Raw genomic sequence first — 14,377 nt, forward strand, 5'->3', positions numbered from 1 at the left:
TCTTTCCCTTCCCTTTGATCAGACAAGATAATTCCCAGATACCAAACGAACTAACAGCGTCCAGGTGCAGTACCGTTTTCAGTAACACTTGTTCAGGAGGAGCATGCCACTCCATACTTTCCCACTGCAGGCTGTTGCAACCACCATCACTTGGTCTCCTCTGCTGAAGGCGCTTCACCTCCTAGCAGAGAAGGTTTCCAGCCCACCCAGTGCTCCAGGGTAGCAGTGAGAAAAGGCAGGACTCCGCAAAGCTCATGCACACCCAGGCACTGGAAAAGGCTGTGTCCGTGGCCCACTAAGTTTATAGTGACCATATCTAGTCTTCAGAATTTTCCCGTTTCTTGCCAAGATCTACACAGCAGTTGGCTCAGTCCAGTGAGCCATCAGACCCCAGCAGCTACGATCCCTGGGGCAAAACCCCATTTCCCAGGATGCACTGACCTCCCATCCCTACAGCGAGGCAATACAGCCCTTCGGCCCTCCTCACCCTGGTGTTGAAGGTTGCAAGAGATTAGATCCATACTCTCAGTTTTAAAGAGCAGGGAGAAACACAGGGGAACATAATTTTTTTTTAACCAGATCATGGACAGTATAGTACTTTTTAAATTGTTCCATGCGCAGCTTCCTTTGTATTTCTGCAGCAGTCTTTCTGTTGAGAGATGACTGCAGGAGAAGGTCAAGTTAGGACAGTAACAGTCTAACAGGCGTGTTTCTGCTAAGCCTTTCTCAATCGCAACCACTTAGATGGATGACTTAGATGCATGCTCTTCTTTTCCCCTACAGTTGGTCATGGGCAGAGCGAGGGTGATCGTATGGTTGTCTCAGATTTCCACGTCTTCATCAGGGACAGCTTGCAGCACATTGATCTCATGAAGAAAGAGCACCCCGAGCTGCCCATTCTCATTCTGGGCCACTCCATGGTAAGCACCATCCCCTACCCGTCCCGGCAGCACTCAGCACACGTGCCGCAGCACGGCGCTACTCTTGTGGATGGCAGGAGGTAACTCAGCCCACAGCCGGAAAAACAAAACTACAAGCAACCTTCCCTTCCACTTCATTCCCTGACTGAGCTGCCAGCATGCCTTACCCCGCGAGATCTGTCTTGAGTATAGTCAGTGCTTAACTTTTCTACCCGGATCATGGCCCTAATTACATTTTACAACAGTGGATCTATTTTTTAATAGGACTGTTCATTCACACCAGGTAGTAGATAAGTCCCACCACCTGCCCGCAGCATTGGGCTTTTCCTTTCATTTTAAGCCCTCCAAAGCTTTGTGAGCGGCCAGGGGATGAAGCATGAAAATACCCTGTAGCCTCATTCTGTTAAACAACCTAACAGGAAAATGTACCAGGGATTAGGGCTGCAAAAACAAAGGCACTGATTTGGTGAACAGATCTGAAGTCTGATTCTGACAGCATGGGCCAAATCCCTTCATTCAAGCTAGCAATATTCCCAGTGATGTCATTGATCTGCTCTCCCTGCCTTCCCGGAGGAGACAAAAATGAATAAGTACTTTGGGATTCAGGCCATGCTCAGATAAACAAGTGTTCTTGCATAAGAAGGCATGGCGTGCTCTGAAGTGCTCGCTGGGCTCCAAAGCCGCTGTAACAAGGAGCTAATTTCCCAGTGAGGTCTCTGAGATGCCTCCATTTAACAAGCCCCTGGTTCTCCGGCAGCGTGGAAGTTCACCAAATATTTCCCTTGGCAACTAATCCTCTCTGCAAACTTTCCTGAGCGAGCCAGCCAGGTCCCTTCTGTCCCCCGACCCCTCATGCCATCAGCCACTGTCCTCGTGCAGGAGAGCTGAGCCTGGCGACGTTCAGCTCAAAACCATGGGATGGGTGTTCCCTGTCAGGCCTTGGGCACAGCCCTGCGTGGCTGGAGGGGTTGGGGACACTGAAGTGGAGAATATTGAACTTCCAGTAATTAGTGAAGTTTTTCGCATGCCGGAAGACAGCATTGCCGTTGCCCAGGTTACCATTGCCACAAGCACGGAGCGAGCCCAGCTTCGCAGCATCTTCCCGATGCAGCACCAGTCTGTCACGCTGATAGAGCTTCAACTTATTTTTCAAGTCCCACCTGAACTACCACTTCAGACGTTTTCTTCTTAGTCCTGTCAACTGAGGAGGACACAAGGCTTCCTAGGGAGATGACAGACATTGCACGGAGAGTTGAGTTCAGTGGGATGTGAGGGTTTACAGCATCAGAGAAGAAACCAGGGCTCTTCTCCCCCAACAAAAACCAGCCACTTCTAGTGACCCTGCTCATCCAGCCTTCCTCACTGACCACACTGCAGTCTCACTGGGGCAGAAAATATTTGCTTGTTTGGACTAAAACCCTTCCAGTAACAGGATTGCTATATAAATGAGATGTTGACACCTGTATTAAGCTGTGGGCTGTTATTTTGCATTGCAGGGAGGAGCCATCTCCATTCTGACAGCGAGTGAGAGACCCAGCGAGTTTTCAGGCATGCTGTTAATCTCTCCTCTGGTGGTAGCCAGCCCAGAAGTCGCCACTCCCATTAAGGTAAGAGCAAACCCGTATTGCACCTAGTCACCTCGCTCTTCCTCTGAAGGAAACTCATTAAGACCTCTAGCCTTAAAATGGAAAACCCCACTGAGATCGGTGCCACCTGGATGCCAGTCAATACTTCTCTTCTAAGTGCCTCCCCCACAGTCCCACCTGCTTTTCAGAGGGGAAGAGAATCCTGAACTCGTCCAGAAGAACTTACTTGAATGAGAGTCAGAGAACGATGCTACCTTGGGAGGTGGTAGCAGACTGTGCTTTCTTCACCACACCCTGCGGCAGCCCACACAATGCCGTCCTTTCCCTTCCTCTCCTACAGTTTTCTTCCTGACTCATACAGAGTCTGGTATAGTTGCAACACAGGCTGCTGGCTAAGTCAAGCCAGGGCTATTTTTGGTGTTTGGGGGATGACCAATTTCTAAACAAAACTAGAGCTCTTGAGTCCCAGGAATCCTCCATGAGCCTCAAAGGAGGCTTCCAGCTGAAGCATCACTGCCCCAGCAGCGTCCCATTTGGCTTGGTACCATAGCTGGTGCTTGTCCAGACCATCTCCTTCAGTTTGCATTTAGGCTTTACCCCCCTCTCATTCACCTCTCTCTTCCAGAGCTATTTCTGATCCAAATTTACACTGCCTGCTCTGCCCTTCCCCAGGGAGGCTCTGCAAGGCAACTGACACTCAGATCTCCCCTCCTTTCTGTATTTTGAAAAGAATAAACAACAATCCTAAAAGAAGCTGGAAGCAAAGGGAAGGACCAGCAAAGCCAGCAGGAACAGCAGAACATCTCATTCCCACAGGACTCGTTTCTTTATCCTTTCTCCCTAGACTCTTCTCCTAGGGCTCGCTTGTTTTAATCTACTTCTAAGCTATTCCTCCTGGCTTTTTTTCTTCTAAGAGAAAGGAAACAGATTGCCTCAGCTTTCAGTATAATCCTGTCCCACCTTCTGCTGTAGCCAAAGCCATCTACTGACCCCACAGATCATTACAAGCACCAAAGGGTGCTTTTTAATCACCTCACTCTTCCGCTGAAGGAAATGCGTTAAGACCTCTAGCCTTAAAATGCAAAACCCTGCTGAGATCTGCACTACCTGGGTGCCAGTCAGTATTTTCCTTCTAAGTGCCTCCCCCCCAGTCCTCCCACATTTCAGAGGGGAAGTGAATCCTGAACTCATCAGTCTGGGAAAACTGATTTAAATAGGAGTCAGTGCACCAAAGGTTGCTTTTAGCAGGCTGGTAGCTGATTCTTCACAGGTGAGGCTGTACCTGACTCAGCATAAGGGTCCCATGACCACCAGTGCCTCTGTTTTTTCTTACTTTGGAAAAAGAAAAAGAATAAATATTAAGGAAAAAAAAAAGTACAGGGTCTGAATCTGAGACACACTCTTAGCCTTCTGTTTCTAGTCAAGTCAAGGAAAATATGGAAAGATTTTCCTTTTTCTAGAGCTATACGTTTTGCTAGATGCTAAACCCTTTCTGAAATAAGGACTTACCAGTTCTGTGGGAACTAGTGTTACTGTAGCCTGGTTTCTTGTAGATCTGTACCAGATTGTTGCTTTATTTCAGAGTAGGAAATCCTAATCTCTAACTGAAGTATTTTGGAGGTGTTTATATGGTCTCTTTCCTAGAGAGTCTCTCACATGCCATAATACAAGTGCACAGTGAGTTTTTTTCTCTTTCAAATCTATTGTTGCGTCTCAAAACTTATTAAAAATTAATTATTCCTGAAATATCCCTGCTCTGGCAAATTTAGTTGAAAGCAGTCCTGGAGCTGAAAATGTATTTTCAAGAGGAAGGAATGAAAACAGGCAGAGTATTCCCACGTAAGCCACCTTTTCCCATAAAACTGAGCTGAAAACACTTGTATGCTTTTTTTTTCCCCCTGAGAGCCAAAACGCATTTCATTGGTGCCTCTGAGGCATAAAGGCTTTGGTTTTTCCTTGGAACTGGTATGACTTCTCGGCCCTGGGCCATTTCCCAAGGACCACTGCATTCATCCCTTTGCTGGGGGGGTTTCCAACTGAGCAAGAATTTACCTTGGCCTAAACAAACAAGGGCTCAGGGCGGCAATAACAGCAGGCCAGATTACACATTGGGTCCTTCAGTCTGTGTTAGAAATACCTTCCCTCCCCGCTGAACCAGTCCTGGCAGCAGCAGAAACGCAGCGCCTTCGCAGGCTACGTGCAGGAAAATCAAATTCTGCTCTTTGCAGAAACACAATTCCATCAATACCCTATAAATCCCGTGTCCTGATGGAAGAATCGACATACTTCTTGCAAATCCAGTGACAAGGGAGGGATCTTGCTGCCTTCCCCTTTTTCTTCTCAACTAATCTGGACAAAATGTCTCTCTGAATCTTAAAAATTTCAAAGGATGCAAAGAGACAGGAGTCACATATGCTGGCAAAGAACAGAGTAAGGGTAAAAGAGTATCTCCCACTACATTTCTGCTATTGAATGCTTTGAAATCGGGTGGGCAGGACAACCCCTTAGGAAATATTCCCTAATGATTAATCCTATCCTCAGCCTATGCCTTAAAGACTAAGTACACAATATTTTCTCTTTGCTTTTTGTGTTTTCCGTTTGGCATCTTGCCAACCTACTGCTTTCCAACCCAACTGGACATCACGTTGTTCCAGTACCTGAGGGTCTCCCAGTCATTCAGGCTGAATCTGCACCCACTAACAGTGCAGAGAACTGTTTCTAAAGGTACAGTCAAACTAGAAGAAAGTATTAGATTAAAAACTCTTATTTTGGCTTTGCTCTGGTCTGTCCAGTTTAGCAGAGATGTTAGTCATCAGGTTCAGACAAACATGTACGAGGTGGCTTGGTATACAGGTATGGAGACACCATATGTGATATCCCCTTGATCAAATCAAATCAAATCAAATCATATCCCTGATATTATATCTTCCTGATAAAACCATTCAGTTGCTGTCAACCTGGTCTCTGTGTGATGAGCTTCCAGAGACTTTTCAGCTCAGTCAAGTGAGCCTGGCTAGTTTAACCAGTTCAAACAATGCATTTTTGTTAATCCAGCTCATTTGTAGCCCAAATAAACTAAAGGGCATTCACAGAAGCAGTTTGGCAAGCAGAGACCATGGAAAAGAGAAATAAGCATGTCAAGGTGTGCAGGGAACAGGGATTGCTCCATTCAGAAGAAAAGCATCTACACTGTGAAGCACCCATATAGATAAACTAATGTAAAAAAACATGAAATCAGGATTAAGTTACAATTCCAGTCAAGAGACAATGTTCAGCCACCCATTTCAATCTTATTCTGAGATCTTTCTTCTAGAGAGGGAAGGGCTGGATTTGAACACAGATAGGATTTCACACACCTGCGGTGGCCTTGAGCAGCTCTAATAACCACTGCTCTGTAGCGTCATCCTCAGCCCAACCAGTAATATCCCCATCATTGCATTCCCCATTCTTGATCATTTGGGAGCTGTTCTCTCAAGAACTGACATTGCCACTTTGAACCAACAGGGAGATAAACTTTCATGTATCAAATATAGCCAGCACTTCAACATCACAGCTTTTAATTAAAGTCGGGCACGTCACAAACTATCACAGCGCTCGCAAAATCAGTGAAGGCCCAGGGGAACCTTCTGAATTTTTGATTATAACATAAAACATTTTTCTGGCCATGACCTTGCCTCCAAGAATCATCAAAATTACATCTGAATTTTGAGGGTGTACTACATATTGGAGGGAATGGAGCTTTTCCTGCACATCTGAAGACCCTTTGAAGGATGGTGGCAGAGTCATTTCACAATCAGTCCTATAAACCAAGGTTAGTTCTGTCTGTGCATACATAAGAGTTTTTATTCACACAGGGAGTATATATATGTGCGTGCAATTAGATCTGACATGTCTATGTACAGGGCCTGGTGCTTCTCTTGTAGAGCTGAACACCAGAAATGACTTCTCTGGTATCACCAACCCAACATGGCACATGCTGCTATAACTTGTGGTCAGAAGCCAGCGCTATCTCTGTGGCAGTTCAGCAGCCAACTTGTGACTTGGTTAGGCAAAACTCTAGACACGCGCAAAAACTTCAAGAACATTTCCAAAACATGTCATGGAGACCATGTCATCAGTAGGCTGCGGGGCTGGGATGATAAGTGTATATTAGAACAGAAGAATGGCCGTACTGAATCTGACAAAAGCCTGCCTAGCCTGTTTTCAACAAGGAAGAGCCTGAGAAAAGCCATGTATGTAGTTCTCCTCTCCTTGTCACACCTTCCACACCTGCAGCATATTGTGAGGCTGGTGTATTGTTGCTGATGTGAGAGGAAGATTCAAATTTATGCTCCTTCTGCAAAATCCTTACTGCAGATAGAGAACATAAATATTCACACACATACCAAACAAACATGGAGCAGAATCCCCATCAAATTCATGGCTGCTTCTGGAATTTGAGAATATGTCAACTAACTTCCTGCTTCAGCCAAATTTAAAAGTAAGCCAAGCCTTCATCTTCCAAAAAAAAATGCCGTCTTTTATGTGTCACCTTTGACCTGAATATCTGTGGCCTTAGTACCAACATATCCATCTTGTGGCCAATACTGTAAATAGATCTTGAGAGAGCATCAGCTAACCTCTCATGCCAAGGTGTTTCCTCTTGAATGAGCAATCATTAGGCATAAGGACTCACCCTAGCTCTTAACTCAGGCTCCAATTTTAGGGGAGCCTAATTGCCTTAGTGATAATCGTGGGAGACAGGCACTTCCAGACCATTGGTCGGATGTTGGAGGTGTTCTGGGGGGTGTTTCTCTCGCTCCCCATGGTCTGTAAAGAAAGCCCAAGGCAATTACACTTCTTCGAAGTGAAATACCTCAGCTAGGTGTCTAAAGTTACTTGTCATATACCTGGGTCATCGTAAGCGGTTTCAGAGAAGCAGAACTGTTACAGCATTGTCAGCACACAGAGCCCGTAACCTTGCCTAGGATTCATAAAGGCGCATTGCCCAAATCATCACTGCCTGGAGTTAACACAAAACAAAGAAAACCCCATTCCTAATCATCAGTTCATACGTGCATCAGTGTGGATATGTTATTTTACTGGTCTGACTCCAGAGACCTCAGCAGAAATTAATTTTGCGGACACAATGTCACAGCCAGTGAGGGGCTCGATATACTGGTAGGCAGAGACACCGGTTCTTAGTCATACCCACCCCAAGGTACACACGTCTCTCTGTTCTCAGGTTTGCTGTGAGTCTTTACTGCTTTTCACTCCTGGATGACTTTGACTTCAACCTTGTGTTATTCCTCTAACACCGCCATTACACTGTCATGTATCATCTCTGATCTGAAACGTCAGGGAGCGCTTTAGAAGTGATTACGTATCAGCAGAAAGAGAGAACATAGGTGACAGCCTGCCTACAAGTGTTAGCCGCAAACATGAAAGGGCCATAAAACAGACCAACAAAACACTAATTGCATATTTTGTGACTTAAGCAGTGATCATTTAATTAAAGGCAGCTATCAAAGATCAGAGCAGAACCCGGATATCAACGTGCTTGTAGTGCTATTGAAATGAAAGATGTTACCCTTTCTTCTGCCAGCAGTTTCGAGCCTGGGCTGCTGAATGCTTTTGTGTTTCGCTCCCAGGAGACAAGTGAGCAATGGATTTCCTCGTGCACATTTTGCTGTTGTGTATTAACAGGTTCCCCGGAGAATATGCTTCTCAAAAGGAGTGCAGCCTAGGCAAATTGCACCAAACATCAGCTATGTACTGCAGCCTGAAATCAGAGCTGTGGCAGCAAGGAAAGGGCAGTAAAACAGCAAAACCCAGCCCTTTCGAGCGCTGGAAATGTCCTTTTCCTATCAAAGTATTTAACTGAGGCCTTTTTAGAAATTAACTTGAGAATGAGAAAAAAGCGAAGTACAATGAAGCTGTGATGTTGCCTGTGGACAGACAGATAGCTGATGGCATTTCAGACTAGCACATCCACTCCCTGATCCCAGGAGCAGTTTAAACACTTTCTCTTCAAGGGAAATGCTTTAAATATTGGACAGATCTTTCTCCAGTGGCAGTTGGCATTTCTCAACTATTTAACTTTGGTGCCAATTCACATCAGCTCAGGATTTGTCCCTCTATGTTACATCTCTTACTCTAACTACCTCTTTAACTGCTTGCTTTCCTCTCCCACAGGTTTTTGCAGCGAAAGTGCTCAACTTTGTTCTCCCAAACCTGTCACTGGGATCGATAGATCCAAATGCAATTTCCCGGAACAAGAAAGAGGTGAGAACCTTAATACCATTTGAAGTCACTGCATAGTCAGTCCTGCTATTTCTCTTTTTTTAAAAAAAAAAAAAAAGTTTTGCTAAATCACGAGGGCAAGATCTATGCTGGTGTAAAAAGGTGAAACATCTTGAAGTCAGTGGAACCAACTTTACACATAGCAGAAAACTCAGTTCACCGAGGGAAATCAGCTGTCCTCCGCTTCGGTGCGCCTTGCACCCACAGCCACGTAACAGAGATCTGTGCTACGATTGTGGTGGAAAGCACATGGGAACGGTGTTTGTCTCTGCTGCACCACCACCGCTCATTACAGCGGCAAAAACCAGCTCACACAGGTTGCAGACACACTGCTAAAGTCAACTTTTCCAACCCTGCTCTTTGCAGTGAAACCGTACAAAACTCTACAGTCCTGGAGATTTGTTTGCCTGCCCGCAAACCAGCATCACCATGTGCCAAATGCCTTCAAACAGAGGAAAAGAACCTGCTTGCCCCAAAGACCTACCAGGTCTCCTGGATTACACACTGGCTCTGCTACAGCCTTTCCGAACAAACGATGTATTCTTGCTGTGCCTGAGAATAATGCTCAAACCAACTGCAATTGAAGCAGCTGCTGTAACACCCAATTCCAGCTCCACCACCACGGCTGTGCACGGACCCGTTCCGGGGTGAATTTTTCATAGTGTCACCATAGCTTGGGTCTCTTCTCCCATTCATACCCACTCCCGGTAATAACTGTCGCAGCCTGTTCATGCCATCACTGGCAAAACCAGATGTCGTTGCCTCGGATTCGGCCTCAGCACATCCCACCTCTTTGACTCACCCATTCAGTAAACTGGAAAGCAAAGAGTCTCCCAGAATAGCCACGAGGCGTTCAGGGTTGTTTCTTGGCTCTGCAAAAGAGGTTTTTGGTCAAACAGCTTTCAGTTCACTTATCTGTGAGCAGAGTATGGGCTTAGGCAGAAAGATTCAAGCAGCTGAGATAAGGCAGACAAAGTAGGTTCTAGGAAACTGTCAGGAGGAGCATGGAGCAAGTCCATCTGCACCCACCGATGCACCGTATGACATATGTTCTTAAGTACCATATGAGGCTGCACAAAATATATACTTGGGAAGAAGGCTGATTCCAGTTAAGCTACAGAAACCTGTTCTTAATTACATTCAGCTGCCATAAGTTGCTGCATGTAATTCAGAGAAAAGGTTTAAATTAGAGAACTAATTCATTAAAATCACACGGAGGAAAGTTTTCGCTTCTACATTTGTATTTAGAGGATAAAAGCAATCAGTGCTCTGGAGGAGGGAAGGAATTTGAGAGCGTTACCCCCTACCTGAAGAGTGAGCACGGCTGAACACGTGGGTCTTCGCCTGCTTCTGCACTGATTAGTTGTGTGGCACTTGAACTCGGTGCTGCATCTGGTCCTTAAGGGTGGCAGTTTTAAGTACACCTCCGAGAGCTGGATCCTCTGCCGGAAGGTGCTAGCGCCGCACTAAATAGCTTTACAGGAGAAAAGTGATGATGTGGGGACATCCCAACTAATAACGCGTTTAGAAAAGTGTCAGTGGGCTCCCGTCATTTGGTGCACAATGTTGACTCAGTGTTTCCATGTAGGCTGTGGGGTGATGTTAGGAATCACCACAGCAACCACTGGACATAGTTTATAATAAATGCTGTTCTGTGGTCTTTCTGCACAAATATTTGCTGCCGCTCCCCCTGCTCTATGATGTTCCAAGTCTCAAGAGTGTGGAGCGGTGTGGCTTTTTCTCTGCCCTTTCCCTTTCCGTGGAGCAAGGGGAAGCCTTTTGCAGTGGATAAAAATGTAGGTCTGCTTCATTAGAGTCTGCTTATAATGGAGTAGTCTTCCAAATGAGACAAGCGCCTCCTTGCTCTGCCACCTGCACACCTGCACGTGAACACACAGCTGACATAGCAGCTGTGGATTGCAATGTAAAGTGCTTTCCCGACCATCTTCAAACACCAGGATTTGAGGCTCCAGGCGCTTACTGAAGACAACACAGCATCTCAGTCCTCTGGCTGCCTCTAACGCACACTCCACCCTCCTTTTGGACTCAAGACGCGCAGCTTCAAAGCACACAATGTGCTGGAAACATCCATTATTTATATGTTAAACATATTCTCCTGCCAGACCAACTTTCTATTCTCTAGAAATATTTTTGGGATGTCATCCAAGAATTTCCTGATGAGTTTGTGTTCCCAGCAGGCTGTCCTCAGGGTGTAGGGACTGAAACACAGGATGGTATGGAGATGTTTGTTTGATCTGCTCGCTATATCAAACGCAAGAGACACAAAAGAGAGCAAGAAGCAACCCTAAACACCTCGTCCTGTTATTCCAAGGAGGAATAACATCACAGGGGCGGGCACGCCTTTACCCCATTAGTCTTTGCTGGCTGCCATGGAATTCAGTGGAACAGTCCCCCTGACTTTAGTCTTGTTCCTGCAGAGTCCACATAGGATGAGGCTGTAATTACCTTACAATGAATTTATTGCTCTGCAAAATGCAAAGGGAAGAATACAGACCTCTAAGCAGGGGAATGTAATGCAGCAGGAACCCCGATGGTTGCTTCTGTCCTAGAATTACATAAAGAGAAAAAAGAGCTGTTGTGATGGACTCCGCGGAGCCTTTGCTGGACCGCAGCTCTCCTGGGGACACCCTCACATGCTTCACCCCGCTGTCCCAGAGCTCAGCGTGCCAATGGGAGCTCTGGGCTTGCAGGGTTTGCAGTTTATAGCTTGCAGAATGTAAAGCCCATTCCCTATCTTTCCCTCTTTCCCCAGCAAACTGCTGCTTTGCACTCGCCCCGTGCACTGAACATTAACTCTGACGAGGATTCCTGTTCATTGACTGGGAACAGGATCCTCCCCCTGCAGTCCTGATCGATCTGGGTTAAGATTGGGTTATTATTTTTTTGCCCTCTCATCATCTACACAAAAATATTTGTTGGCTGCTCAGCAGCTAAAAAATCCCTGTTCTTTCAGAAAAGAACAAGAGAAAGAAAGAAAGAAACCCATTAGGTCATTCTCTTAGCATTTATGGGGCTGAGGAGGGGGCCAGCTCACATGAATTCATCAACATTGTTTTACTCCATGGGAAAGGAACTTCTGTCAATCTATCCGCCCACCCCTCCTGATTCGCCCCCTGCAAAGTCCCTCATTTGTCACCTTCAATTTAAAAAATCCTAAAAAACGAAAAGAAACCCATCTGAAAGCTGTGTTGCTTTAATGCAGCACTGTGACAGAGATCCAGACAAGTAACTCCCAGATTAGGCTGAAGCCAGTTGCTAAGTAGCCAGCGCAACACAGTGGGTTTGCTCAAAATGCTGATGAAAAGTCAACACGTTTGGCTGAAAATATCAGGGTACACCCAGCTGTCAATGGGAGAGCTGGCAAAATTCGAGGTGGTTGGTGTTTTGGAAATCAAAGATGAACTTTTTCCATGAACACGTTCACGAGAGGATGCTTTAAACATGGGCGGTTTCTTGCTCTTTTGAAGCACTTTGTAGAGCAAGGAGGGTACGGCAGGCATGCAGGCTGATGGCATGGGGATGCAGGATACAGGTGGAGGTTTCTGCACCAACAAGCTGGTTGGGCACTCGGAGAGTCCACGTGGAGCCAGGAGGACCACATGTGTTTAGCAGGAGCGGAGGATGCTCAGCGTGTCTTAAGAGTGGATTCTTTTACCTTAACCGCAATCTCACCTTTGCAGTGGCCTCTTACAAAGTTTTCTAAACCCTCAGCGTGCGTGGGCACTTGCTGCTTTGAAAGGGAGGTACGAGAGGTAAGACCCTGTGGTGAGAGAGACTGCAACGTTTGTCTTCCTGCCAAAAACCACCCCTCACTTCAGAGCAGCTATGATCTTGCACAGAGGCCAAAACACAACAATGGCCTTAATCAAATACTGTAAACATCTGCTGAATCCAAGAGTCCCTAAATGAGTGCTACAACAACTTGAATTTCTTCGGTCCAACTCCAGCACAAGTTAGAGCGGCTCTACAGCTCTCACCCCCTTGACCATTGGCAGCACTGTGGGCTGGGACTGAAGGGTGCCTGCCCCTAACAGACCCAAATTCCCACCCACTCCTTCCCCTTGCTGCACTCGGGGATAGGAACCAGGGGTTCAAGCTGCAGGAGACAGCGAGGACTGGAAGCAAGAGGGTGATGGGGAAAGACTTGTGTGCTGCCAGCTCCATTACCCATGCTTTGTGCCTCAATGCATTTGAGACAACGAGGAGGGAAATTGGCTTTATGTTCTCTGGCAAATGAATTCCCCCATCTGGGAAAGCCCCACCATGTAGTGTCCTCCTGCCACTCTGATAACCTCGTCTCACAGGGAGATGAACACAGAATCCACCCCAAAGCCTTTCTGGCTTCTTGGTGGGGACCAGGCAGGCCACGCTGTCCTGCTACAGTGCCTGTCTGTGCCTATGCCTACGCATAGCTACATGTCCCTGGGGTGGTCTTGTGGGTCATCTCCCACCCACGGTCCCCTCAGGGCAGGCACGTGCAGCAGCAAGAGGGCCTCAAGTTTCTGCAAAGTGAGGGAGAATTTGAACAGACCAGAGGAGAGAAGGAGACTGTTGTTCGCTAACCTATAAATAACCATAATTTCTATAAACATCTGCCAGGGTTGGGAGAAACTGGAGGCTGTGCCAGAGACCAACCGATAATCAAAGCATTCTGGCAAATATTGAGATGGCAGTGGCTGTGTGGGCCGTCTCCATGTACAGTATACAAATATTTACTGTAGATTTGCCTGCTGCGGTAACTACTCGTTCCTAGCAACTTTCTGCACCAGCTCTTGTACATTTTTATCCTCTCACAGTCTGGCTGAGCAAGTTGTTGACTTTGGTTTTTTTGCCTACCACCTAATACCGTCACTTACTGCCTTGTCTGGGCACACTTTGCACCCAGAGAGGACCCCTCAGCGTAGAGTGCTTTGTAGTCAGGTGTGTCAGGTGTCTGTAGGTGTAGGTCATGGTCTTCATCCCCAGACAGAGAAGGTGAAAGAAAACATCTGAGCCCTCAGCAGAGAGGATAAGGACCTGGAGAGCATCAGCTTTCAAGTAACGCAGCGTGAAGAACCCTCTGCAGAAGAGGTGTCACCTTTGACTGACAGGAGGACACGGCAGAGCAGAAATATGCAGGCAGGTGCTCCCATAGGAACAGTCCTTGTCCAGCACTGGTTGGTTGCCTGCAGAAAGAGCTTTGGTTTGAATATTTTCTAGTGACATAAGAGAGAAACATGCAGCAGGGAGCAAGCCAGGTTGTGTGAGTCATTCTGGGTAGCCATGGTAAAGACCTGGACCTTGACTCCAATGTCAGGATGTCTTGACAGAGTAGGAAATGACCGGGCAAGCCAAGGGAAGAGACTCCTCACCGCCAGGCTGACCTGCTTTGTCTTTTCTGCATGAAATATTGCTAACCTTAAATTACCTCTTTCTCCCTGCCAGATGGAGTCTTACACATCTGATCCCCTGGTCTACCACGGTGGCATGAAGGTCTCCTTTGTCATCCAGCTGATGAATGCCATTGCCAGAATTGAGCGAGCTCTGCCCAAGCTGACTTTGCCTATCCTGGTGCTACACGGCTCTTCC

General features: G+C 46.6%; 1 protein-coding gene across 1 annotated transcript in view; it reads left to right on the forward strand.

Annotated features, from left to right (window-relative positions):
- The window catches only part of MGLL (monoglyceride lipase), a 62,826-nt gene that overhangs the window by 47,277 nt on the left and 1,172 nt on the right, over positions 1 to 14,377 (forward strand). Inside the window, exons 4-7 of the mRNA XM_009889852.1 lie at positions 784 to 920; positions 2,417 to 2,527; positions 8,681 to 8,770; positions 14,234 to 14,377. The exon at positions 14,234 to 14,377 is cut by the window's right edge and continues 87 nt beyond it. Of these exons, the coding sequence (XP_009888154.1) occupies positions 784 to 920; positions 2,417 to 2,527; positions 8,681 to 8,770; positions 14,234 to 14,377 (482 nt within the window). The remainder of the gene's footprint in view (positions 1 to 783; positions 921 to 2,416; positions 2,528 to 8,680; positions 8,771 to 14,233) is intronic.

The sequence above is a fragment of the Charadrius vociferus genome, unplaced genomic scaffold (assembly GCF_000708025.1).
Source record: "Charadrius vociferus isolate BGI_N301 unplaced genomic scaffold, ASM70802v2 scaffold257, whole genome shotgun sequence".
NCBI classification, from domain to species: Eukaryota; Metazoa; Chordata; class Aves; order Charadriiformes; family Charadriidae; genus Charadrius; species Charadrius vociferus.